Raw genomic sequence first — 25,988 nt, 5'->3', positions numbered from 1 at the left:
GGGCAGACCGCATCGTCAGTCGCCGGAAGTGCTGTGTCCGAGCAGGGGTGCGAGAGGAGCTGCCGAGGCTCGGCAGCAGCTGGGCCACTCTGGAAGGTGAGCTACTGCTCCTTCCCGAGGGCCTGGTCCACGGTCTCTGCCTCGGCCGAACATGGACTTCAGAGAAATTCTCCTGATAGCGTCCAAGGGACAGGGAGTTAACAATGTGCCGGTAAGTCGCAGTTGGGGCGCATCTGTGGGTGGGGAGGGGACACCCCAGTCTCCAAGTTCTGAACTTGCCGGCGGCAGCCCCCCCATCAGCTGCTCGTTGTGGGTCTGCGCTCTCGGGACGCGAGGCGGGAGCCGGGCTGTGGGTGGATTGTCCGCTTGGGGACCTCCGCAGCCTCGGTTTTGCGGCTCGGGTGTGGGGGTTCGTGAGAGCCCTGAGCGAGCCGTGCCTGGCGGCCAGTGGAGTGGGGCGTCAGCTCCAGCCCGAAGGTTGAGGGGAAGTGGGGGAGGCCCAGGGGTCTTGGTTTCGGAAGGGAACGTTTAGTGATTTTTTGGAGGGGTGCTCAGATTCGGGACCCCATCCACTCATCCCTCGCTAACGAGTGAATGACCACCTTGCCAAGGCGAGCATCAGCTTTGCTGTTGATGAGGAAAAGTTTGGCAGCTTCCAGGAACTCCTTGGCCAGCGGAAACGTGAGGTGGTTTCAGCTTCCGTTGACTCGTGGCTTTCCAGATTACACATTTGGGTTCTGTTTGCTCAGTGGGTATTTACCATTTCGTTCGTATCTCAGATTGGTGTAAATAAGGCAAGATCTAGATTCCAAAATGGTGGAGAGTGCCTGGTTTACGGGGTTGTAGTTGTTTTGCATGAAGTCATTTCTGGATCCTCAGATGGGACCCGCAGCACAGCTGTGAACCGCTAAGTCGCGTTGTGATCCCTGCGGTTTGAGCACTGAAGTGTGAAACTCAAACAGCTCTCGGTTAAAGTCAATTCAGTTGCAATTTATGGAGCTCTCAGTCTGTGCTCTGAATTTCCTAGAGTTTTGTAATATCAACATTCCTGTTTTCCCCTTTTTTTCTCTTGCGCTGGTCCCTTTTTTTTTTTTTAACCTCCTTGAAAATACTGATCCGAAGATAATAAAACTAGTGAACTGTGATGTGTGTCCATTAGTTTTTATTTTGCATTCCCGGGTATTTGCGTAGGCGGTCTTCCCCCCTCCCCCATCCGAGGGACTTAGAATAATCATTACCCTAAGCCGTGAGTCATAAGGCGCTCCTTGCTGAAGCTGTGGGGCCAAACCTTTGAAAACTTGAACAGAATTCAGTTTCTGCATCTGCAGATTTCTTCCTAAATAAGTCATTATTGGTTCTGGTAATTACTCATCTTTACATAATTTGATACCTATTTTATTCTAGATATTCCTGATTTTCAGTTGAGACCAGAGATATTAGCTTTGCCCATGAATGTTCTAAAGAGTCAGGATCAAATCATTTCTGATTCTAAAAAACCCTTAATCACTGCCAGAAGGAAAGCAGACATTCTTTCATAGCAGAAAAATTTCAAAATTTGCATCTAGTTCAGAGTGTGTGCTTTCTGTGTCAATGAAATAACAGGAAGCAAAAAAAAAGGGGGGGTAAATTGGTAATTTAAAATCTAGTAGATGAGTAGCAGGCGTAAATTTTATCAATAATTCTCCCCACATCACAAACAATTAAGCCTGGGAGCTTGATAAGGTTAGCACTATAAGCCTTATCTTTTTAGATGGGATTAATCACAGAATAAACTAAGATCAAGTGTGAGAGATAGACATAAAGGGAGCCCCCCATCCCCCAATGGCTCATTCTGCAAATGGCTGCCACTCCCTTTTGGAGCTAAATCCAGGATCTAGGTACTTAATCCAGTCTTTGTGTGGTTGGCGGGAACTCCGATACTACTGCCAGATCTGCTTCCTGCCACAAGCAGCAGGAGGTTGCAGTCAGGGCAGAACTGGATATCAAACCTAGGCGCTCTGGTATGAGGTATCTGTGTCTTGGGATGTCTTAACCACTAGGCAAAGTACAGTCCTGCTGCCATTTTTTTTTTTCAGTCCAGAATAATATGGACACTTGCAAACATGCAAAATGTTAGTGGTCCCTTATGCCTGCAACCCATATTTAACATACATTAACATTTTGCCTTCTTTCGTGTATTTTAAGAAAGATTTATTTGAAAGGCTGAGTTAGGAAGAGGGAGAGACAATAGAGAGGTCTTCTGTCCGCTGATTCATTCCCCAAATGGCAGCAATGGCTTGGGCCAGCCAGGTCAGGCCAAAGCCAGGAGCGGGGAACTTCCGTGTGACTGCAGGAGCCCAAGGACTTAGTCCACTCTCCATGCTTTCCCAGGCACCTTAGAAAGGACCAGGGTGGGAAGTGGAGCAGCCAGGACTCCAGCCGGTGCCATATGGCATGCTGGCACTGTAGGTCCCCAGTTAATCTGATACAGCACAACGCTGGTCCCACCTTGTTTCTGAAAGAAAGCCTAATTGATATGATTGAAATCTCCCAGCTGTTTTCTTTTAAAAAAAAAATTATAAAATATAACAGACATGACATGTTATACGTTATAAAAGATGGTTGCAAAGCAAGAGAAAACAGGTACCTTGGTATACAGGGTCCTCACTCTGCCCTAGGTACACCCAGTTTGGTATCAGCTTGATTAAATGATTTTCTGGGAACCACAGAGATTTTGCAGTCACTAACTGCTAGGCTAGATCTCTTCTCTAGTGCTTGCAAGTTTTCCCGTTAGTCATCTCTCCTCACATTCCGTTTGGATCCTGTGAGAGCCAGTACTCGAAATTTAGTCTTCAGAGTTCTTAGTTCAGATCTTTATTGAAGAAGGGAAAGCCAGTGACTCGTGATAGTTACCCTGAGCCCCATGGGAGGCTATAATCGAAAACATCTGTGCTAGCCACTTTGGACTGGAGCTTTTAAGGTATCTGTGGCATCTGGCTTGAGGTGCTGCTGATGACTGCCCTGTATCTAAATTGCTTAGGTCAGAATTGTTTGAGAATGGGATTTTTTCCCCCAAATTTTAGAATGTTTGCACATGTATGAGGCTGACATGTTAGCTCAACTGCCTAATCCTCCACCTCCAAGTGCTGGCCTTCCTTATGGTCAGAGGTTTGTGTCCTGGCTGCTCTACTTCCCATCCATCTCCCGGTTGTGGCCTGGGAAAGCAGTGAAGGACAGCCCAAAACCTTGGGACCCTGTGTCTGCGTGTGAGACCCAGAAGAAGTGACTGGCTCCTGGCTGCAGATCAGCTTAGCTGTGACCGTTGTGGCCATTTGGGAAGTGAACCAGAGGATGGAAGATGTTTATCGCTTTCCTTCTCTATGGATTTGCCTTTCCAATAAATACATTCTTAAAAAAAAAAAAGCAAGCTTAGGATTGCATCATGCCTAGAAATACTACTAGCTACACACTCATTTCCCAGTAGAAAACTGAATACAAAATAATTGCATTTCAAGATGATGTAACCAGTCATTGTCACTGATTCTGTTTTTATTTAAAAGAGAAAAGCTATTTTTGGTAACTTTGCAGTTGGTTTTTCTCCTTGGAGTCTAGTAGCAGAAACAAAATAATATTCTTGTTTTATAGACTGGAAGTCAGAATATGGATTCTTATGTTTCATGCAGTTATTTTTGATTTGTGGCACATGAGACAAGTTCATGGTCTTAGAACAAGACTGAAATATTCCCATAGTATTGAGGTTCTGGTGTGCCCCTCCCTCCCCCATGAAAAGATTAAAGGCGTAGCTTTATGTGGAACCTGGCTTATAAGGCCTTGGGGATCTTATAGTTCTTGTGGGTAAGAACTGTATTAAAAGTGGATCCTGAGGATTTTGACTATGGTAGAAATTTCGGATGTCTTTAGAGGCTGTGTAGGTACTGCAATATGAATTTTAAAGTAGTCTGAATATAAAACATAGCCACAAACAAGCTCTTTATATTAAAAAGAGGCCTACAGTTTGTGTGGGCCAATAAAAATTTCTGCAGGAAACATTTTTCAGCAGTAATATTTGTCTTTAATGGATTGAATCTGAAGATGACTTGTCCAATAGTAGGGGATTTGAGTCCCCAGCCTAGAAGAGTAGTTCCCAATTAGTGGTCTAGAAAGAGGGTCTTTTAGAAACTTTCCCACAGATATTGTTATTTCTCCTCTCCATCCCTACCTGGACAATCATTTGCTGAGTAACAACTATAAATAACAGTGTTTAATCGGTGCCAGATATTGGTCTAACCATAATAGTCATGTGAGGCAGGTTAGAGGAAACAGGCCCAGAGAGGTGAAGAAGCTTGCCCAACCTCACACAGCTAATTAGTGGTCAGGCTAGTAATAGCAGAGTAGTGAAGCTAATCCAGGCCAATTGACTTTTTAGAGTTCTTGCTCTTAATCACAACCCTGGGCTGAATTAGGGAAGTGGATTGAAGATGACAAAGGTTGTCATCTGTATCACCTGAACTCCAACTTCAGCCTGATACAACTTGGGACACTAACTTTTGTTTTTTTTATAACATTTCCAGAGTGAATAAACTGGTAGAGAAGTTTCACGACCAAATCAGTAGCATTTAGAGACTGCTGGGTAGATTGACAGTTTTGTTTTTTTTTTTTTTTTAGGAGCAAACCAGTGTGATTAGCAGAAATGTAGGATATGAAGGGAAGGAAATAGGAAGTACAATTGTATACCTGTTTGAGGTAATGGTATTCTATCCAAGAGGCCAGTGCAGAGCAGGGAATGTTCTTAAGCCCGAGATTAAAGAGCTAGAGATGAGAATGTTGGCATTTAGTTAGATATAAAGCATTGTAGTGAGAACATGTTTGGATCCGAGTCAGAATACGTGGGTTCTGGTTTGGACTCTGCTGCAAACTCTGCAATTCATTGGCAATCAGTACGCAGTTGTCTTTTTTGAGCTGCTGCTAATGTGAGAGGTAGAACTCAAATCCTAAAGTACTTATCTGATATTATGTATAATCAGAGGTAGGGTTTTTTGAGTGTGAGTGTGTGGGTGTATATATACAATAACAATAAATTTTACACTGATCTCCCATGACAACCATGAATAACATGCTTTGAGATACTTTATTCATTCTTACCCCTTTAGCTACTCATTGGTTTTCCAGGCCTATATTCATTCCCTAACTGTGATGACTGGTGGCAATGTGCATTAAGCTTTTGCTTGCCATGTCAGCATCCCATTTTGGAGTGCCGGGTTGGAGTTCCAGCTACTCTGGATCCAGCTCCCTGCTAATATAGCTGGTAAGGCTTAGAAGGGGAGATGGCTGTGCCCCCTGCCAACCATGTGGAGAGCTAGTTAAGAGTTCCTGGCTTCTGGTTTTGGCCTAGCCCAGACTTTGCTGTTGTAGATATTTAGGAAGTGAATGAGCAAACGGAATCCCAGTCTTTCTCTGTCGCTCTCACTCACTGTCTGTTCTTTCAAACGAAAACAATCTTCTTTAAAAAAGATTTTTAAAGTTAGTCATGAAGTTAAGGATTATTCTTTGGATATCCGTAGCTCCTCTATGAATCAAAAATAATCTTTAACTTATATAAAACTGTTGGGAAGCATACATCCTATAGTTACAACAGTGTGCTGTTTGCTGAGTAAACAGATCAGTGAGGGCTTGATCATTGATTTCGATGTAACATGGAGTTCTTGCAAAAAGTTCAAGGAAAATAATAAAAGATGAGTTTAGTTTTAAAACAAAACTTTTAAATCTTCAGAGAGCTTATGGAAATGTGTATTGTGAAAAAACACCAATTTCAAAATGTTTTGCACCAAAATAAACTTAGGTTTATAGTTCCCATTGTTCCATGAATTTTTAGAAGTACTGTGTTTAGTGAACACATTTTCATACTAAAAAAATTTTTAAGTTTAAATTTTTTTAAAAAACTATAATTACACTATACTTCCTTGTTTCCTACCCTTAGAACTAGTTGCACTTTACAGTAAGTGTATGTGTGCCATCTGTAGCAGGTAACTTGCAAGGAGGGGAAGAATATGTTTGGGACCACAGGGTCTGCCTTCCTCTGGATAGCTGCTGCCTTGGACTTCAGCAGCATATTGACCAGCCTACCTTGTGCAGGCCATACCCAATTTTGTTCCAACAACTGCAGTTTAGTTTCAAGGCAGGGAGCACATGTTTAAAGTGGCTTGATATTTTCTAGGTCAGTTAACTTTAGAATTACAAATCTTGGCAAAACCTTTGGTAACTGGTATTTAGATGACATAAAGTCTCTCTATTGTAGATCATTCATTGGGGTCCAGCAGAATGAGCTGGCTTGCAGTATAATAAAATGGTATGCTTAGTATAAATGAAATTCTTGTCCAGCTGCTCTTCATGAAACTCAAACAATGAAGCAGCCTGGGGCCTTGAATCCGATTCAGAATTGATGGGTGCATCTTGATCTGTTGCTGCTAGAGCTAAATATGACCATCTGACACAGGGAGAAGTGCCAAATAGTTCTGCCTTACTAAATAGAAAGCAATTTTAATCCTAGCCTAAGGCCTCCCCGCCCCGCCTTCCATACATGGTTGCTGATTGGGTTACCTCTGTGTAGTTGAAGAGCAGTCTTAAAGATATTCTAATTCTGAAAGCAGAATCTGATTGCCATTCCCCTTTGAAAGGTCTGGCCTGCTCAATATTAAGCTCATACACCCAAGATAAATGAAAATGTACATCCTCGTAAAACTATACGCAGATGTTCATAGAAACATTGTTTCTAACAGCCAGAAAGTAGAGACAATGCAGATGAACATTGGATGAACAAATATGCAGTATATCCTACAATGTAGCACATCTATCCAGCTACACAAAAGAATGATATACTGAAACATGTTTAATAAATGAACTGTGAAAACATACTAAGTGAAAGAAGCTAGATGCAAAAAAACTACTGCATCACTCAGTATTCTCCAAGTAAAAGAACTAGTAAACTTTATAATACTGATTGTGAAGGCTGGTGATCTTGAAATTTGTAGGGAGGGCTTAAATGCTGAAAAATCAGGCAGAACTTAATATTCTAGGCTTCAGGTATAAGTCCTTCTTCACTAAGAAATGACTTTGTGCTCTCAAGATCTTCACCTGAATGGATGATATCCATGAAGGGTAATCTTTATCCAAAGTCAACTGATTATGGACCCGTTAACCACATCTATAGAATACCTTCACATCCATATCTCAGTCCATGTTTGATGAAACAACTAAGTACTATAACCTAACCTAGCTGACTCGTAAAATTAGCTGCTATAGCCACATACTGCAGATATCCAGAATGGGCAAATCATCAGAGGCTGGAAGTAGATTAGTGGTTGCCAGAAGTTACAGGAAGAGGGGTGAGGCTGGTGACTACCAGGAGAGAAAGGAATGTTTTTTTAACTTAAAAAAAAAAATTTTTTTTTTTTTTTTGACAATCTTTACATAGTTAACTAGGGCAAAAAGGGCTCAAGGGCTACAGAAAAGTGGGTAAGACTATTTTTTTTCCACATTGTTTTTGTCATGTATCTGGGGTAAAGGGGGAGATAAAGAGAGAAGCCCCACCCAGTATCCCACCCATCCCAGGTCCCTAATGTAGGGCATGCTCCAAGGGTCTTGCTCAAGTGGTTTTGATAGTTCAACAGTTATGAATTGCTGCCAGTCTCGCCATTCCAAGCACGATGAGGTCGCTGAAGAATCCACTGATTGACATAGTCCATCATAGAGTCTCTGTTTGCCCAGTATTTTGCTGCCAACATATAGCTGAGATGGTTGATTGACTTGTTCTGTCCTGTTGTCTTTTCAAGGTTAGGGTTCTGGGTCCGGTAGTTCGATTGGGGAGATCCCCAAAGAAACTTTGTCTGAGGTGTTCCCAGACCAGATTCTTGTGTGTACTTGCAAGTACAGGGCCCGGCACAGTCAGTCACCCCCAATCAGCTGGTGGTCCCAATTGCTGGGTTGCATCTGCTTCCAGCTCCATCTTCCACTGGAACCAATGTGTGTTGCAGTCAAGCCTGATTCTGCCCAGCACACACTCAGCCCTCACATAAACCAGTGGGAGCTGCAGCCTAGTCAGAGCCACCCACAGTAACCCCCACCAAGCCTGCACCCTACTACCCTGGTTCCTGTGCTTGCCAGTATGTGCAGCAGACTAGTCCAGTCTGTGTCACATCCCATTCAGCTCTTCTACATGTCAATGGGCACTGAAGCCTAGTTCAACCCAACTGGCTCCACTGTCAAGCCCACATACATGCTGTTGGGTGCCTTTCTGTCTAGCCACCCCAGCCCCTGACCTGGTTTTCATGCCCTCCAGTGGGGGTGATAACCCAAGAGGGAGGAGCCCACTGTTTCCCTTCTAGGCCACTCCCACTCCCAGATCATGCACTCTCCAGGTGGATCTGCAGTTTAACTTGACAGAATTAGCCCCCAGTGCCAGCTTCTGCCAGCTGATGCTGCGGCTAAGCCCAACTCTCCCTCACTCAAATTTTTGTTGCATCAGGAGGAACAATCAGCCCAGCCTGGCTTTTCCCTGATCTGGTCCACATGAGGCCCACAGGTGTTATAGCCCTGCCTAGTCTGGTCTGCCCCCATCCCAGCTCATGCTCTCCAGTGGGAGTAGCTGTCCAGCAGGGGAACCCCCCCACATTTCCCCTGCCGGCTCCGCCCTCTCCCTCCCTGGTTCTCATGTGTGCTGGTTGGGCACTGCGATCACATCTGGTACGGGTCACCTCACCCTGGCATTCCGTAATATGCATTGGTTTTTTGTCGCGACCGAACCTGGTTCGACCCACACTCTGTTCTGGTGCTTGGATTCGCCAGTGGGTGATGTGAACTGGTTCAGCCTGGCCGATTCCCGACCCATGCCAAATGTATGCCAGTGGAAAACTTCCCATGGCCTGTTCTTAGCTGTTTCCTTTCATGCTTCTTGCACTCACCTGCAGGGACTATGTCCTGCCAGAGGAATTGCCCAGGCCCCTCAAGATAAAGGAATTCTTGTATGGGATTGGTCAAGGTGGTGTTGATAAATATTTGAGTCAAAATACTGATGATTGTACAACTCTAAAAAGAGTGTCCCAGCTTTTCTTCTTTTTAAGATTTATTTTTATTGGAAAGGCAGATATACAGAAAGAAGGAGATACAGAGAGAAAGATCTTCCGTCTGGTGGTTCACTCCCCAAGTGGCTGCAATGTCAGGAGCTGAGCTGATCCAAAGCCAGGAGCCAGGAACTTGTTCTGTGTCTCCCACCCAGGCGTAGGGTCCCAAGACTTTGGGTTGTCCTCGATTGCTTTCCCAGGCCAGAAGCAGGGAGCAGGATAGGAAGTGGAGCAGCTGGGGTACAAACCAGCGCCCATATTGGGATCATGACACGTATGCAAGGCGAGGACTTTAGCTACTAGGTTACTGTTCCGAGTCCCAAGCTTTTCTTTTTTTAACCTGGATCTCTAGGTTATGACATAAGATTTACCTAAGATAATTTTTAAATATTTTTTTGTTTGCGCCACTGAGTACATTTTGAAGTTTAAAAAAACACAGAAATACCTATTATGATTCAGCTTGTATAAGATTAAATCAGTAAACAAGATTAAGCCTCATCAAAGCAGTGTTGAGCCTGCCCTACTGCTCATTTATTGAATTGTCTCCTAGCAAATTTACAAGGCATGTTATAGAGTGATTGAATTCCCTGTGCGTCACAGGCTCAGGACAAATACTGTGCAGTGTAGGGTTAAATGTGAGGCCACTGAAGATTAGAGGGTGTCTTTTTTTTTTTAATGACAAAATTTGAAATTGGCATGTGAATTGATGAAAATAAGTATATGTACTTGGAAAAAAGCTAAAATATAACCTATACTTTTCAGAGCAATTTTGAGTTTTAGATAGCCTTTTTCTTACCTTTCTGCTCTTTCCTGTGTTTTTATTCTATAAATCAGTATCTTTTTTTTTCTTTCAGTTTTTTTTTTTTTAATTGGAAAGGCAAATTTATAGAGAGAAGGAGAGATACATGGAGAAAGAATCATCCACTAGTTCACTCTCCAAGTGGCCACAAGGGCCAGAGCTGAGCTGATCTGAGGCTGGAAGCTCATACACAGGTGCAGAGTCCCAAGGCTTTGTGCAATCCCCCACTACTTTTTCAGGCCACAAGCAAGGAGCTAGATTGGAAGTGGAACAGCAGGCACATGAGCCACTGCCCGTATGGAATGTGGAGTTTACAGGTGGAATATTAGTCAGATGAACCATCACACTACTCCCTATCAGGGTTTCTTAAAGGACAGTAAATGTAGGCTTAACTATACTGTGATTTTAGACGATCCACAAATACTTTTTAGTTCGATAGTTTTTAATTTTTATATAAATTGGAAAAATGTAACCAGGTTTTCAAACTAGAGTCGTTTTATGGGTTAAGCTTAGGATAAAGCTGCAATACTAGGTCAGGCTGTTAGGCTTACCTATTTAAAAAAAATAGAAAATAATCATATTCATGATGGCCTTTCTGCAGTAAGATTGTGAGCTTATTGTGGATGAGGACTGGGTTTGAGGTACTTTTCTGGTAAACTAGGGCAGTTTTTATCTGTACCTAGAGTACTAGTAATCTCGGTCTTCCTTTACTCCTCCTTTTTTTCTTCCTATCCACTGTGGAGACAATCTACAGTTAAAGATGTTAAGGATTCTCTCGGAGAATCTCGCTGTGTCCTAGCTAAGGTGACAGGCAGAGAACTGTGAGTGCTGTCTTGGGATTTCTGTCGGGGCTGCGTCAGTTCTGAGCACTGCAATCGTGCAGGATTTTCAGGTTGGATTAGTGCCTGCGCCTTTGGCCAGCTGCCTTATTGGTACAGTAATTGAATTGGAACTTGCAGCCAGTTTCAAGATACTTTATATTTGTCAGCTTTAGAGTAAGACAGATTCTTCGGCTTTCCTCCCAGAATTTCATACACATTTGGGATTTTTGGTTCCTGTTTTGCTCACTTTATTCCCAGAGGTTAGTGTTTCTTTTTCTACTAACATAGCAGTAAATTCAGGAGATGAGTAACACTGCCTAAAAACTCAAGCTCCTATCTAAAAGAAAATTTGTGTGGCACATTAATTTGGGGGAACTTAAGAGCTACAGTTAAAGTTTAGAGATTAGAGTGAATTGGCCCGTGGTGCTTAAATTTCCAAGTAGTATTTTCTATTTGTGGTTGGCCCCTAGCCTTTGCCTATGGTCAAGTTAATATCTCATTGTTCTGGATCTGAGCAAAACAAATAAACAAACAAAAAATACGGTTATGAGTTTATAATAGAAAATGGTCATAGAAGTTTTTCTTTACATTTTTTTTCTTTGTCAGAGAGAGAGAGAGAGGGACTCTTATCAGCTACCTGGCTCACTCTTCAGATGCCCTCTCCAGCGGAGGATTGGCCAGACCAAAACAAGGAGCCAGGATCTCAGTACAGGTCTCCCATATGTGTGGCAGGGACACAACTATTGAGCCAGCTTGGCTGCCTCTAGTGTATACATTAGTAGGCAACCAAAACTGGAAGGGGAATCAACATGAGTTCAGTACTTGGACATGGAATACTGGCATCTTCATCAGTATGTCACATGCCTACTTGTTTTCCCTTGCTTGAAAAAATTGGACTTTGAAATTCTTAGCTCCATAGCAGGCCACTATTTAATCAGAATCTTAAAACACACTGAAATAATCCACTGTATCCTAAGTGGATGAGTTTTTGTTTGTTTTGGTTACCCAATCCAAACACATATTTGAAAAATTGCCTAAAGATGAACTGTTTTAAAAATTGTTCCTTAATTCATCATTTGAGAAATTTCATAGCTGAACTTCCATAGCTTAAGCTCTAATATGATCCTTTAGTCTCAGCTTTTCAAAATGGGTTCTTCAGTCAGTATTTAAGCCCATCAGTTACTTGGCACAGTCCTTAATATGCAGTAGAATAAATAAGTCCACCTTTCTGTATGTTATATATTTATTTGAAAAAAGTTCCCATCAGCTGGTACACTCTAAATGTCCATAGTGGCCAGCTGGCAGCCCAGGGCGGGGCCAAAATCAGGAATAGGACTCTGTCCATATCCCTTACAGGGGTGGCAGGAACACAGTGACTTGAACCATTTCCTCTGCCTTCTGAATTTGCTTTAGCAGGAAGCTAAACTCAGGAGCTGGAAGCAAACACTAAACCCAGGCACTTAAATGTGGGATGCAGGCATTTAGGTGCTAGGCTAACACCTGCCCTGACGATTTATTCTTAAGTTGAATTGCTTATCATATTTATTCTGTTTATTTTTAGAAAAGGTACAGTTTGGCAGTGGGACCTCCCAAGAAAGATCCGAAGGTTAAAGGAGTTCAATCAGAAGCTGTACAAGCTTTTCTTCGGAGGAAAGAAGAAGAACTCAGACGAAAAGGTATGTACCTGTAAACTTATTTTCAACTTTCAGGTCTCCTACTTTCTGATCTAATAGGCCAATGAATTTTGAATGCATGTGAGGGTTAGGGAATACATATTTTAAGATTCTATTTTTCTTGGAAAGTCAGATTTACAGAGGAAAAACAGAAAGATCTTCGGTCCTCTGGTTTACTCCCTAAGTGGCTGCAATGGCCAGAGCTGAACTGATCCGAAGTTAGAAACCAAGAGCCTCTTCCAGGTCTCCCATGCAGGTGTGGGGTCCCAAGGCTTTGGCCCATCCTCTACTGCTTTCCCAGGCCACAAGCAGAGGTTTGGAAGGGAAGTAGAGCAGTTGGGACACAAACTGGCACCCAGTTGGAATCCTGGAACATGCAAGATGAGGATTTAGCCACTAGGCCATCACTCCAGGCCCACATATTTTAGAAAGATTTACAGAGAAAGGAGAGGCAGAGCTCATTTCCCAAGTGGTTACAATGGCCAGAGATGATGCCATCAGAAGCCAGGAGCTTCCTTCAGGTCTCCCTTGTAGGATACAGGGTCCCAAGGCTTTGAGCCATCCTCCACTGCTTTACCAGGCCATAAGCAAGGAACTGAATCAGAAGTGAAACAGCCAGGATGTGAATCAGCATCCATTAAGGAATGCCGACGCTGCAAATTGGAGGATTAGTGATTTGAGCCATCATGCCAACCCCTACGTATGTTCTTGTCGTGGCGTTTTATATGGAGATTTTTTTCTTACTCCCTTTTAACTCAGCCCTTTTTGAGGCTGGTGATCATGTCTTCTAATAGGCTATGATAAGAACTGCATTATTTATCTTGCTTGTATTTTTTTTTCCCCCTCAATAAAAGATTGATATCTAAACCATTAAAAATTTGCTGATTAGTGTAAAAGCAGAGCTAGAAGTAGCAACATAGAGGAATCTTTCTTTTGGTTCATTCCACAAAGGGCCACAACTGCCTGGGCTCAACCGAGTAGAAGCCTGGAGTCAGGAGTTCTTTGTCACCAACATGGGTGTAGGGTCCCAAGGATTTGACCATTTTATGCTTTTCCAGGCTTATTAGCAGGGAACTGGATCAGCAGTGCAGCAGCTGGATAGTGAACCCATATGGACAGTTGGTATCCCAGCTGTTCCACTTCCCATCTAGCTCCCTGCTTGTATCCTGGGAAAGCAGAAGAGGACAACCCAAAGCCTTGGGACCCTGCACCTGCATGGGAGTCCTGGAAGAGGCTCCTGGCTTTGGATCTGCTCAGCTCCAGTGGTCGCAGCCAGTTGTGGAGTGAACCAGTGGGTGGAAACTTTTTTTCCATCTCTCCTTCTCTCTATAAATCTGTCTTTCAATAAGAACAAATCTTAAACAAAACAAAACAAGGCAGTAAGATCAAGAAACAATTTACCCCAGTGCCTATAAAACTGTATCACATAATACAATGTTAATAATAAAAAAAAAATGAAAAAAAAAAAGCAACAATTTAACTTTTGCAAAGAACTTGATTAAGCTTAGCTTGATTTTTCATTGGTTCATAAAACTGTTAGTGATTTCATTAGTAGGTGTTTCCTTAACTTTGTACATTAGATATGAGTTATTTTTTGTATTTAGAGGTGTAAAATCTCTCACTTGTTTCATCCCAAATAAAAACCCATGTCCATTCGTTGTATAAGAATGAATGACTTAATAGTTGCTCGGATACTTTTCACTGGATTCCTATATATCTTCAAAGTGTAACCTGAACATTGTGTTTTGCCACCTACTGATTTCAGAGGAACACACTGCTCTCTTGAGATGTTAAAATAATGGCATGTTTTTGTTTTTGCCTCTTTTAGCCTTAGAAGAGAAAAGGAGAAAAGAAGAGCTATTGAAAAAACGAATTGAGCTCAAGCATGATAAAAAAGCCAGAGCAATGGCTAAGAGGACAAAGGATAATTTCCATGGTTACAATGGGATTCCTGTTGAGGAAAAGTCAAAGAAGAGACAGGCAGTGGAAAACCACACCACCCAGGCAACAGAGCAAGACTATGAGATGGAAGAAGAGGACGAATTCTTAGAATACAATCAAACAGAGCCAGATCAGGAGTTTGAGGAAGATCAAGAGCCTCCCAGAGTTGAAAGCAAGCCAAAGGCCACCCTTAAAAGTGCCCCACCACCACCCATGAACTTCACTGATCTACTCAGGCTCGCTGAGAAAAAGCAGTTTGAACCAGTAGAGATCAAGATCATCAAGAAAGTGGAAGAGCGACCTATGACTGCAGAAGAACTTAGGGAACGAGAATTTCTAGAACGAAAGCGTATGAAAAAGAAACCTGAAACAGATGCAAAACTACCTCCAACTGTGTCCAGAAAGGCACCTTTACAGAAAGAAAGTGTGAGCACAAAACTTAGCAAAAGTTCTGCGGACAGGCATACTCCTTCTAAAGGCTTTCCCCTTCCTCATACTGAGAAGAAATCCAGACCCAGCATGGCCAGTGAGAAACACTTAGCTATGTCTTCATCCAAATCCGAGCCAGCAGAGAGGACCAAGACAGGATCTGGCAATATCTCCCAGCCCTCAGCTCGCGAAGGCCACAACAGACCTGTTTTCAATGGGGCTGGAAAGTCCCACTCCAGCACATACTCACCAAGTGTCCCAAAGACTTCTGCCAGTGGGACTCAGAAGCCTGCTATTGAGCACAAAACCAAAAAACCTCCTTCCCTTCCTAGCCATTCCAAACCTGGATCCATGGCCTCCCCATCCAGTAAGGTCAAGAGTCCAGGTGTCAAGCAGTCAGGAAGCAGCTCTAGTTCAGTCCCTGGGCGACCCAGTACAGGGACTCCTCGGCCCACAGTCAGTCCCGGCCCTGTGCCCAGGCGCCAGAATGGCAGCTCCAGCTCAGGACCTGAACAACCAGTCAGTGGGACCAAAAAGCCAACCAGTGACTCAAAGCCCTCTGGGCTGCCTGCCAGTAGCACAGGTGGCCCCAGACGGCCTACAAACACCACAAATGGCCCTGGGCGACCCCTCAGTGGCTCCAGCAATGCTGGTAGACCTATCGTCAATTCTGGAGGCCCTGGGCGGCCAGTCAGTGGCTCAGGCACTCCTGGGCGAGCAGCTGGTGGCCCTCGAAGGTCCATAAATAGCTCAGTTCCAACTGGACGGCCTGTCAGTAGTTCAGGCCCTGGGAGACCTGCAAGCAGCCCGGCACCTGGACGGACAGTCGGTGGTTCAGGTCCTGGAAGACCAGCAAGCAGCCTGGCACCTGGACGGACAGTCGGTGGTTCAGGTCCCCCTGGAAAACCTAAGTGCACTGTTGTCTCGGAAACAATTTCTTCGAAGAATATCATTAGCCGTCCCATCAATGGACAGATGAGTGGAATGAAGCCACCCTTGTCTGGCTACAGAGCTGCTCAAGGTAATACTGCGTTTTACCATTAAAGTATGTTTCTGACACTAGGAAATCAAGAATACTGTTTTATATAATCAAGGACCCCTGAACATTTTCATGTGCCCCTGACCATATTATTTATCGAGTGTTGATAAGATTCTGATACCTTGTCCACCCTGTGCCCTGGAGTTCTTCACCTCTGCAATATCCCCAAGAACATTAGACACAGCTTTGTGATTGTGAGACAGGGCAAATGTACATGGCTTTCCTGGTTCACTGAGTGAATTAATCTGTACCTTTCATTTTCTTAAAAGATCTTTATTTTTATTGTAAAGTCAGATATACAGAGAGGAGAGACAGAGAGGAAGATATCCATTGATTCACTCCCCAAGCAGCCATAACAGCCGGACCTGCACTGATTCAGAGCCAGGAGCCTCTTCCGGGTCTCCCATGCAGGGCCCCAAGGCTTTGGGCTGTCCTCTGCTGCTTTCCCAGGCCACAGGCAGGGAGCTGGATGGGAAGTGGAGCTGCCAGGATTAGAACCGGCACCCATTATGGGACTCCAGCACATGCAAGGCAAGGACTTTAACCACTAAGCCACCACACTGGACCCTAATCTATACTTTATTGTGAAGACAAAAAAATCAGAGTATAATTTTTAAAAAAGATTTATTAATTTTTGTTAGGCAGATTTACACTGGTTCTCTGTCCAAATGGCTGCAACAGCCAGAGGCGAGCTTAACAAGAACCAGGAGCTTCTTCCAGGTCTCCCATGCAGGTTCAGGGTCCCAAGGCCTTGGAACCATCCTCTACTGATTTCCCCAGCCACAAGCAGGGAACTGGATTTGAAGTGGAACAGGTGAAACACAAACCAGTGCCCATATGGGATCCCAGTACTTTGAGGTGGAGGATTGGCCAGCCTTCACCCCATGCCAGGTCCTCCAGAGTCTGATAAAGTACCTATTTGTGTCAGGAGTTATTTTAAACTTTTTGTGTTTCTGTTCCTTAAAATGGATGTTATCAAAGTCTTGCCCTCTGTAGGAATCTATTGTCCCAAGATGCAGAAATTCTCTTGGTTACACCTGCTGGCTGCCTCATGAAAAAAGACATCTGTTAAAGCTATTTTCTAGCACAATGGAGAACATAAGAAACCAGGGATGAACTCCTTGCTTAAGATTTCCTAATTTCCTAGTTGATCCTCAACTAAGGAAAATTTTGCCACCAAGGGATCATTTGCCAACTGGCGACAGGGAATGCCGCTGGCATCTGGTGCGTAGAAGATGCTGCCAACAGTGTGTGGAGTTGGCTGCCACAAGGAAGAATTATCTGGCCCAGAATGTCATAGTGCTGAGATTGGAAAAGACTTAACTAAGGAGACAAGCTTTCCATATTTAAAACTTAGAAGAATAAAAGGAGTGTCTATCAATCAAAGGCTTGGAAAGTAGTTGTTCCCAGATGCTGGTCTGTTGAGCAGCATCTGTTGTGCCTGTCTTTTGCTGGTTTTATTCAGTCTTGCAAAATGGAGGAAGTAAGGATAACAGTGAATTTTTGCTTTGGTAAAACTCAGTCTGAACAGTTATCATTGATTTTGAGAAACTCATACTTTGCTGGACTTAAAAACTTTAAGTTGAAATTATAATAATAGTACATAGTGGGTGCTACTTTTAGACATTTTAGGGGCTGACCTGGTGGCATCTCGTGCTAATCTTCGGCCAGTGGTCCTGGCATATAATATGGGCATTGAAAAAAAATTAATTAATTAAAATATATATGGGCACTGGTTCTAGTCCCAGCTGTTCCACTTCCAATCCAGCTCCCTGCTAATGGGCTGGGAAAACAGTGGAGGACGGCCCTAAGGCCATGGACCCTCTTTACCCACATGGAAGACATGCAAGAAATTCCTGATTCTGAGCTTTGGGCTGGTGCAGCCCAAGCTTTTGTGGCCATTTGGAAGATGTCTGTCATGCCTTTTTTGTCTATAACTCTGACTTTCGAGTAAAATAAATTAATCTTTAAAAAATAACAGAAATTTTAAATCCAGAAGTATGGGTTCTACTAAGCTGAAAAATGTAACAAGACATTACCTACAGTAAGCAAGTCCTGGATAAACAGAAGTTTAACTCCTGTGCATCATGGCACACCAGGGATAATATAATAATGACTTCAGGCTAGGGACCAGCCTCCCATTCATTTTTAAGCATACTGTATAAAAGAAAATCTCAATTTTCCTAGAATTCTATTAGAACTGTATTTCATGTTCTTAAAAAATGATGGTTTTATCTTGTTAGGTCCTCAGAGATTTCCTTTTCCTGCTGGTTATAAGCGGCAGCGAGAATATGAGGAGGAAGATGATGATGATGATGAATATGACTCTGAAATGGAAGATTTTATTGAAGATGAAGGAGAACCTCAGGAAGATATATCGAAGCACATTCGAGAAATCTTTGGCTATGACCGAAAAAAGTAAGGCTAAAAATGATTTAGATAATGTTACTGAATCAAAGATTTGATTAGTTACTAAAAAGAGAGGGTGAATGAAGAGCCTAGATGTTTTCTGCTTTTGTGATTCTGCCTTAATTGCTTGGCTGGGGGCTGTGTGAACTCCAGGCCTGATAGTCTAGGTGAGGATACCTGGCAGGTCACGTAGGCAAACCACTCCTCAGGAAGGAGGACCCTGGTGTTTGATAAGATCCACCACCTTATAGCCCATCAATTTGTACCTTTTGAAAGTTGCTTGCTTCAAACCCACCAATAGAAGCCTGCTAAATCATGACCATATAATTAACAGCCTGAAATGTATAAGAACCCTGCGCTGTTCAACCTGGGGGATCACTCCCTCTTTTGCCCTCCCTGCTGTTCCTGCAGCAGCTTCTGCTGCAGCTGCCCCTCCCCCACCCAGCAGGGCTAACCTGAATAAACCACCTTTATGCCTAAAAAAATGATTTGGATAAATATTAAATACTTTGAGTAATTCACATAGTATGGCAGAAATAAACTAATGGTAGAGGTACTAAATAAGGAACTTTTGGGTGGAGGTTATTCAATTTACTGCTTTGGCAGATGAAGTAATTTAGTACAGTAGAAATTACGAAGTCACAAAGCTACCTAAACTCATTTTGATGCTTTCCTTTGGTGTAAAATTTTGCTACTTGAAAATATGATTCCTGTACTGTAGGATAGAACTAGCAACACTGACGTGCCTGAGAATTTTTTTTTTTTTAATACAGACTCTCAGGCCTCATATCAGGATTACTAAATCCAAATCCACTTTATAAGGTCCTCGGGTGATTCATTGATACAGCTACATTAAAGTAAACTGTAGGATTTTTTTTTTTTAATGTTTTAAGATCTATTCGAGACACACACATACACAGAGGCAGTGAGCTCACATGTGGCATACTCCCTAAAGACCCTCAGCAGCCAGGGGCAGAAGGCAGGAGCTGGGAGCCTAAGTATTGAGCCTTCAGGCATACATTAACATGAGGCTGGAGTCAGGCAGCAGTTAGGTGTCCTAACTGCCAAGTGCTTGCCCATAGATATGTGTTCTTGATCAAGCCATTAATTGATCTGTTTCATTTTACTGCAAAGTCTTTTTTTTTAAATGATATGTTCATAGTTGATCAGGGTGGGAAGGACCAAGGAGAAAATGGGTGAGAGTATTGTTTCCAAATTTTCTTCCTCGTGTATCTGGGAGAAGGAGGGAAATAAGGGGAGAAATCACACCCAGCCCCCCAGCCACCTCAGCACCCAGAGATGGGGAATGGCCACCTGATATTAAAGCCCTTTTTTGTGAAGCCATAAAGATCTCATGATAGTCCTGAAGCTTAAATGAGATTAATGGATTAATAATAATTTTCATGTGCATTATATTTTCATGGTTTTATCAATTAAGTGTAGGTGAGTTGAGGAGGCACGAAACACACTGTTGAATTGGTGCCTTCCTCAACATTAGCTCTAGGAGAAACAGTGCCTGGATTCTGGGTCCAGCCCTGCTTCTGATGTAGTTTCTTGCTAATGCACACGATGGGAGGTAGTAGCAAGTGATAGCCCAAGTAATTGAGTCCCTACAGTCCATGTGAGAGACCCAGATTGAGTTCCAGGCTTCCTAGCTTCATCCTTATCCAGCCCCAAGTATTACAGGTGTTTGGAGAGTGAACCTTTCTCTCTGCCTTTCAAATAAATTAAAAGTGTTTGAATGAAAGCAAATGTTGTTTCCTTGTAAAACTTTTTGTAATTTTTCTTCCTATCAGATACAAAGATGAAAGTGATTATGCCTTACGTTACATGGAAAGCAGTTGGAAAGAGCAACAGAAGGAAGAAGCAAAAAGGTAAGGAACACATCTGTGCAAGAAATGAACTAAAATTTCTTTTCTACTTGCTACAGCTGTACCACTCTAAGGGGGGACCTTGGGTCAAGCACATCCTTTGCTACATACTTGCATAGGGCTTTGATAGACTCTTGAGCCTTTCTAAATCGGCTGTTTCACTTGTTAAATTGAGAATACCCTGTTTACTCATTGATGTATTCTGAGGATTAAGACCATGTATACAAGGTACCTAGTGCAATACACCTCTTACGGTGTTAGACACTTCCCAGGATCCTGTTGTGTTTTCTTTCCCCATCAGATACATCTCATTTTTGCTAACTTGTAACAATGCTGGCCTAGGTGCCACATAGAGAGGTATATTAGATTTCCTTTTTCTGATTCAGGTTTAGCTAATTGATAGTAAATTAATGCTTTGTTCTCCCCTCTAACTAAATACAATGTCAAATTTAAGTGTTGGGAAAGAACAAGAATAGAATGTTATTAAGTGAACATTTCATTATATTTTTAAGTCTTTGAGATAAGTGCTTTATTTCATGTGAATAATCTGTAAAGTTCCTTGGCTCATGCATGCTGCAGCCTGAAAAGCTTGGAGGTGTTCACAGTGGATCAGCATGGTTCATGAGCTCCAGTGGAAATTTCGATTCTGCCTTTTACAAAAAGTGAGCTTTTCATGGTACTGAAATAATACCCCTAAAATCTTTTTTGACAGCTTACGACTGGGTATGCAAGAAGACTTGGAAGAAATGAGACGTGAAGAGGAAGAAATGAAACGTCGAAAGGCCAAGAAACTGAAGAGGCGCTGACTGCTGCTTTTATGAGATTCTGGGGACACTGCTGCAAGAATTTCCTGCCCCCTTACCATTTTAGATTTATATTTGGGTACTCAAGGAGAAGGAATGCTTATAATCCTTGGAGCAGAAAGTACTTTTAAAGACTTTCCAGGGTTAAATCTGTAATGCAGATGACACTGCCCGCTATGTGCTCTTCGGAAGCTGACTGTTTGCAGATGCCAGCCTTGGTCCTGATAAGCTATGCACTCTGTGGGGTCACTCTGCAGTCCTCCAGTCATTTATGTTCCTTTGCTACTTTAAAAGGAAAAAGAAAGGAGGAAGAAAATGGGTTTGCCTCTTCTCTAGTTCTGCTCATATGAGAGTGGGACACTGCCCAGCTCCCAGACTTACTGGCCTTTCCATGAATGTTGCCAGCAATAAAATGGCCTGTCCTAATCTATGTGTTTAGATTAAGAACTTGAAAATGTAGGGTAGGCTTTTTAATTATCATATTGATGAAATCCTTGTTACTCTAAAGTACAAAGAAGAATAAATTATATTATCTGCACTACTCAATGAATTGGATGCTGAGCATTCTTATTAATTTAGGTAATTGAGCAGCTAACAGAAAAATTTCCAAGTTAAAATACAAGAATATTCTCCCAGTTTTCCTTTCAGATTTACTGTTTTGTTTGATTTCATGGAATAAACAAGATCACTGTGCTGACTGATTTTTACCTAAGAATTTTTCATTTTTGCATTGAAAAGTTATTGTATTCAGACATTAAATTAGGAAGAGTAATAGATTCAAACAGGAAGTGACATGTGAGGCTCCCCACCTCCCTAACTTACATACATATTTTGGAATCCTGAGGTGCCCCCTACCTCTTGATGGTAATGACTTTACATCTTTAGTTTAAAATCCTTAGCAAATATTAATGGCAGAAACCAAAATTGCAATTCATGTGTATCAAAAGCACCAACTTCTCTTTTTGCCCATATTGCACTTTTAATTCAAACTATGCACTGTGAAGAGATTTTTCCCCTGTGGGTAGAAAAGAGGACGTTCCGTGTTCCTATTGTTTTACTGGGCTGTGGAACTCTTCATTTTCACCCTTTTAAAAGTCATATTTTTTGACTTGATACCACTTAAGCCTCTAAGTCCAAGCAATTCCCATCGGGTTGACCTAGGATCTGGCTGGAAGGAGGCAAAAGTCTCCAGGATCAGCAACAGAAGATGAGACATGCTGATGCTAAAGAGCTTTTATCCTTAACTGTGGAGGGTGGAAGCAGTTGGAATTAAAATGATAGGGCAGTTCTATAGTAAATGTTCTGGCTATCTGAAGCCACTGGGCAATAGGGACAGGAATAATAGTAAGGGTTGTTCTACAAAGAATCCTTACTCTTCAACAGGTCCAAATGTGCTTTGTGTGTTCCTTTTTGTCTATGAGATATTTATTTTTCAAGTATGGGTGTTACAGACTTTGTCAGTCTCCTTTAATGGGACCATGTCATCCAAAACTTTAATGCTGACTTAGAATGAGTTGAGTTTCAAACTTTGGAACTCGGGATTTTACAGTTAAATTCCATGAAAACTGTCTTCATTATTGGGAGCAATACCCTTTTTCTGCTCTCCACATGGAACTGTCACACTAGTAGCTGAAGATCCCGTTGGTTTTCTCTTACTCATATGAATTATCTTCAATGAAATTAAGGGCAGTGTAAATATTCCATGTAATAAAATAGGTTTAGAACATTATTTCTTTTGCCATTACATGCTTCTAAAAGTTTTGTTTCCCTTCACTCTTCAGACTCTGCAATCTAATTAAAACCAAATTCTTGTCAGAGCTGAAAGCTTTCCAGTGGCATCAACTTTGTGGTAATGGTGCAGTTATTTCTAGAGAAAGGCACCATCATACTAGGTTAAAGTTCTAGAACTTAGTAGGAAGAATCAGGTTATAAACCTTGTGTATCTATTGTATACACATAATAAAACGATGAGTTGATTCTTTTTTTTTTAAGTTTTTAAGGGTCTTGGCCTTGTTTTCAAATCCTGTCTTCCATTTTGTTCTGTACTTTCTGGTATTGGCAGTTATTGGATCAAGGTTTACAAATTAAGTGCTTAATTTTTCATGTATTCATGTTTTGACTTTGAGATTTTCTTAATATTTGAAGATGTGCCTTTTATTGGGTAATGTTAATTCATGAATGTAGTAATGTTATCTCAAGATTGTAATAATGTTACATGATCATAGGTGTGGCATTCTCAACATAAATGATGTAAACAGAAAGTAGTTTTCATAAAACTGCTACGGCTCTTATTGCACTGTCCCACTTGCCTTTGATGTTGCTATGTCAAAGCAAAGGGCACTTTAAGGCTACTTTCAGAACTTGTCTTTGTATTTTCTCTAAACTATAAATGCAATTAATGTCCATTTGGAGGCCAGGGTACCACATGTCACAGGGAGCCTTACGTGTGTGCCATGAGAAGGTTCAAAGACTGTTAAGAGTAAAGTCTAAGGGAACTCAAAATTTCATTTTCTAATGGTAATTTCCCCCAAGATTTTCTCCAAAAAAAAGAATTGTTTTGTATTTTGTAACTTAAAAGCAGCTATTAGTACATTTCTGAGATATAGCAGGAGACCAAAACATTTTTGGGAAGAGAATAAATATATGAAGAGAGAGACTGGTTGTTTTATTTTCAATGTGCTGAATATATTAGACTATTTATTTTGTGAATGAATGTGATGAAATAAATATTCAGGTGTTTAGTGTATGCCAAGAGTGCGATATAGATTTCTTTGGAGTTACTTAATCCATCATGTCTTTTACATAATGGACAAAAAAAAACAACTTTTACATAGCTTAGCCTGTTTTCTGGTGCTGTTGATCTGCAAGAGAAAATACTTTTGCATATATACAGGTGAAAGTTTTTCAATTTATGTATACATGACAATGTAGGCATTAAAGATATTTTATTGATTAAATTTTTACCGGTTTGATTTATTGGTCATAACTTTTAGCTATTCCTTATCTCAATACATGGAACACTCTTCCAGCTAGAAGTCTCAGTAGCATTGTCAGACTAAAGATTGTCTCTCCTGCATGCATTCTTGCTCATTCTTTACACATTCACATCTGCTCAGCCCTCATACTATTAATACCTTTCTTCCCCTTCCAGCGTAAACTGTTCTCTGACATGCAAGTTGAAAGACTGCAAGGGGATTAGAGCAATGATATCTATTTCATGGTTTGAGTATTTGGAGATATGCTCAAATTAGAAGAGCCAGAACTGGCTATATGGTCTCACCCGACAAGATGAGCAGGCTCTGATTCCTTAAAAGAATTTATAATGGATGCAAAAAATGAGTTCTTAGGAATATCTGGAAGGCATGAGCAGGGCCTTGAGGCCAGAGAATGTAAACTTGCTGGCATGTACTACTGTCCAGCTCATGTAAGATGCTACTAGTACCTTATATTCAGAGATTAGCAACAAAGCTTTGGTTTTGAATTTTGAATTCATTTTTTCATTCCATTAAAAATGGGGAATCCAGATAAGTCTGCTCAGAGGTGTGGGTATCTGGATCTCTTAGTCATGTGGCTGTGGCTGGGAGAACCCATGCCAGGCCTGCTTCCCACTGGGAATCCTAGCTCCCTGTCCACCGCTGCCAAGTGGTGGGCAAAACCTGGGCTTGTGGGTGGCCAAAGTGACAATGAAGCTGGGCTTTACCCGTTGGCTGCCTGGTGGTGAGCTCTGAGCTCTTGGGGGCCTAGAATTACTACCTGGGGACATCCATGGATAAGGCCACAGTAGGTGTAGGTGAGGAATGAATCCTGAGGGACACCCAGTGACCACTGTACTTGCAGGTAAGCAAGGGGACTGAGACCTGATAGTTTGGAGGGGAGAGACGAAGATTGTGAGTCAGACTGATGCAACAGCCCATGTGGGAATCTGGAGTTGGACTTGTTAGCATGGAACATTGTTGCCACGACACACCAGTCCACATGAAACCTGGGGCTGGGAGCCTATCTAGCAGGACTGGATCCTAGTACCTGACTGTCAAAACGGGCTGGTCACATTAGGCAGGGCCATGACACTAACCAGCACGTGAAAGAACCAGGTCTGGGGGTAGATTTTGTGGGGGATTTGTGGGCCCAATCCTGTGGAAGTACAAGTCCCACTGGTTAGCTCAAGTTGGAGTGGTGATGAGCTGAGCTAGAGGTGACCATGCAACCTGCTAACATGCACAGTTACAAGCACCAAGAATAGTCTGGGCAGGTCTAGGCTGCAACACCCACATGTGCATCCTAAAACAGGGTGTCAAGCAGGCTGGACCACAACATTCACCAGGTCTACTAGGCCAAGATACAGGAGCAGACTACACTGGACTAGGGCCTAGTACCCGCTGGCATGCAAGAGATCTGAGTCTGGGAGCAGGCCAAGTGGGGGAACTTGGGAAACTCCCTTGGTGGGTCATAGTTCCCACTGGTGAGCACGTGGTCCAGTCCTGGGAGGCAGGCTGGGCAAGGTAGCTCCAACTGTTGGCTAATGGGTGGGTTGTTTTTGGAAGGGGGTAGACCAGGAAAAGCTGAGCCAACCTTAGTACACCAGCAAGTGCTGGAGCACACAGGTCGTGCTAGGCTAGGCTGTCATACCTACTGGTTTGCATGAGCCATGGATGGGAGCAGACTTGAGCAGGGCCAGGTTGCAGACCCACCAGCGTAAGTTGGGATTGAGGGCAGGCAAGATCAGACCAGGCTACAGCATCCAAAGGCAGAGGTCAAGACAGGTGAGGGACTATGCCAAGCTGGGTCAGAGCAATCACTGGCACACACGAGATCGCTGTCTGGGAACAAGCCTGGCTGGGGAACACTCTGGCTAGGTTGATTGGGGAGACAAACTGTACTAGATTCTGTATTAGTATGCACACACAAGAATCAGATCTGGGGTCACCTAAGAAGTTTCCATGGGGATCCCCACAACTGAACTGCAGGACTCAGAATCCCAAATATGGAGAGAATTGCAGGTTCCATGGTCTGACCATGTAGAGCATGTGTCAGAGCTGGGCCTCCTCAGTGACTCAGAAGAAGCAGTGGACAGCATATGCAGGTGCACATGGAAGATATAGCTGTACATT

At 42.6% G+C, this 25,988-nt stretch overlaps 1 protein-coding gene across 2 annotated transcripts; it reads left to right on the top strand.

The window, feature by feature from the left end:
- On the top strand, nucleotides 1-23,833 carry SPTY2D1 (SPT2 chromatin protein domain containing 1). 2 transcript variants are annotated; one of them, XM_040988489.1, is made up of 7 exons: nucleotides 1-211; nucleotides 12,277-12,391; nucleotides 14,217-15,542; nucleotides 15,597-15,779; nucleotides 18,041-18,215; nucleotides 20,003-20,080; nucleotides 20,790-23,833. In XM_040988489.1, exons 1-7 carry the CDS (start codon nucleotides 152-154, stop codon nucleotides 20,881-20,883), a joined length of 2,031 nt encoding a protein of 676 aa, XP_040844423.1. In that variant the 5' UTR covers nucleotides 1-151; the 3' UTR covers nucleotides 20,884-23,833. The 2 variants fall into 2 exon arrangements, with proteins under 2 accessions (XP_040844423.1, XP_040844422.1); XM_040988488.1 differs by having other exon boundaries at nucleotides 14,217-15,779.
- Nucleotides 23,834-25,988: the final 2,155 nt, after the last annotated feature.

Source organism: Ochotona curzoniae, unplaced genomic scaffold (assembly GCF_017591425.1).
Source record: "Ochotona curzoniae isolate NIBS_2020 unplaced genomic scaffold, NIBS_Ocur_1.0 contig_4877, whole genome shotgun sequence".
NCBI lineage: Eukaryota > Metazoa > Chordata > Mammalia > Lagomorpha > Ochotonidae > Ochotona > Ochotona curzoniae.
This window is presented reverse-complemented; position numbering and strand designations above follow the sequence as displayed.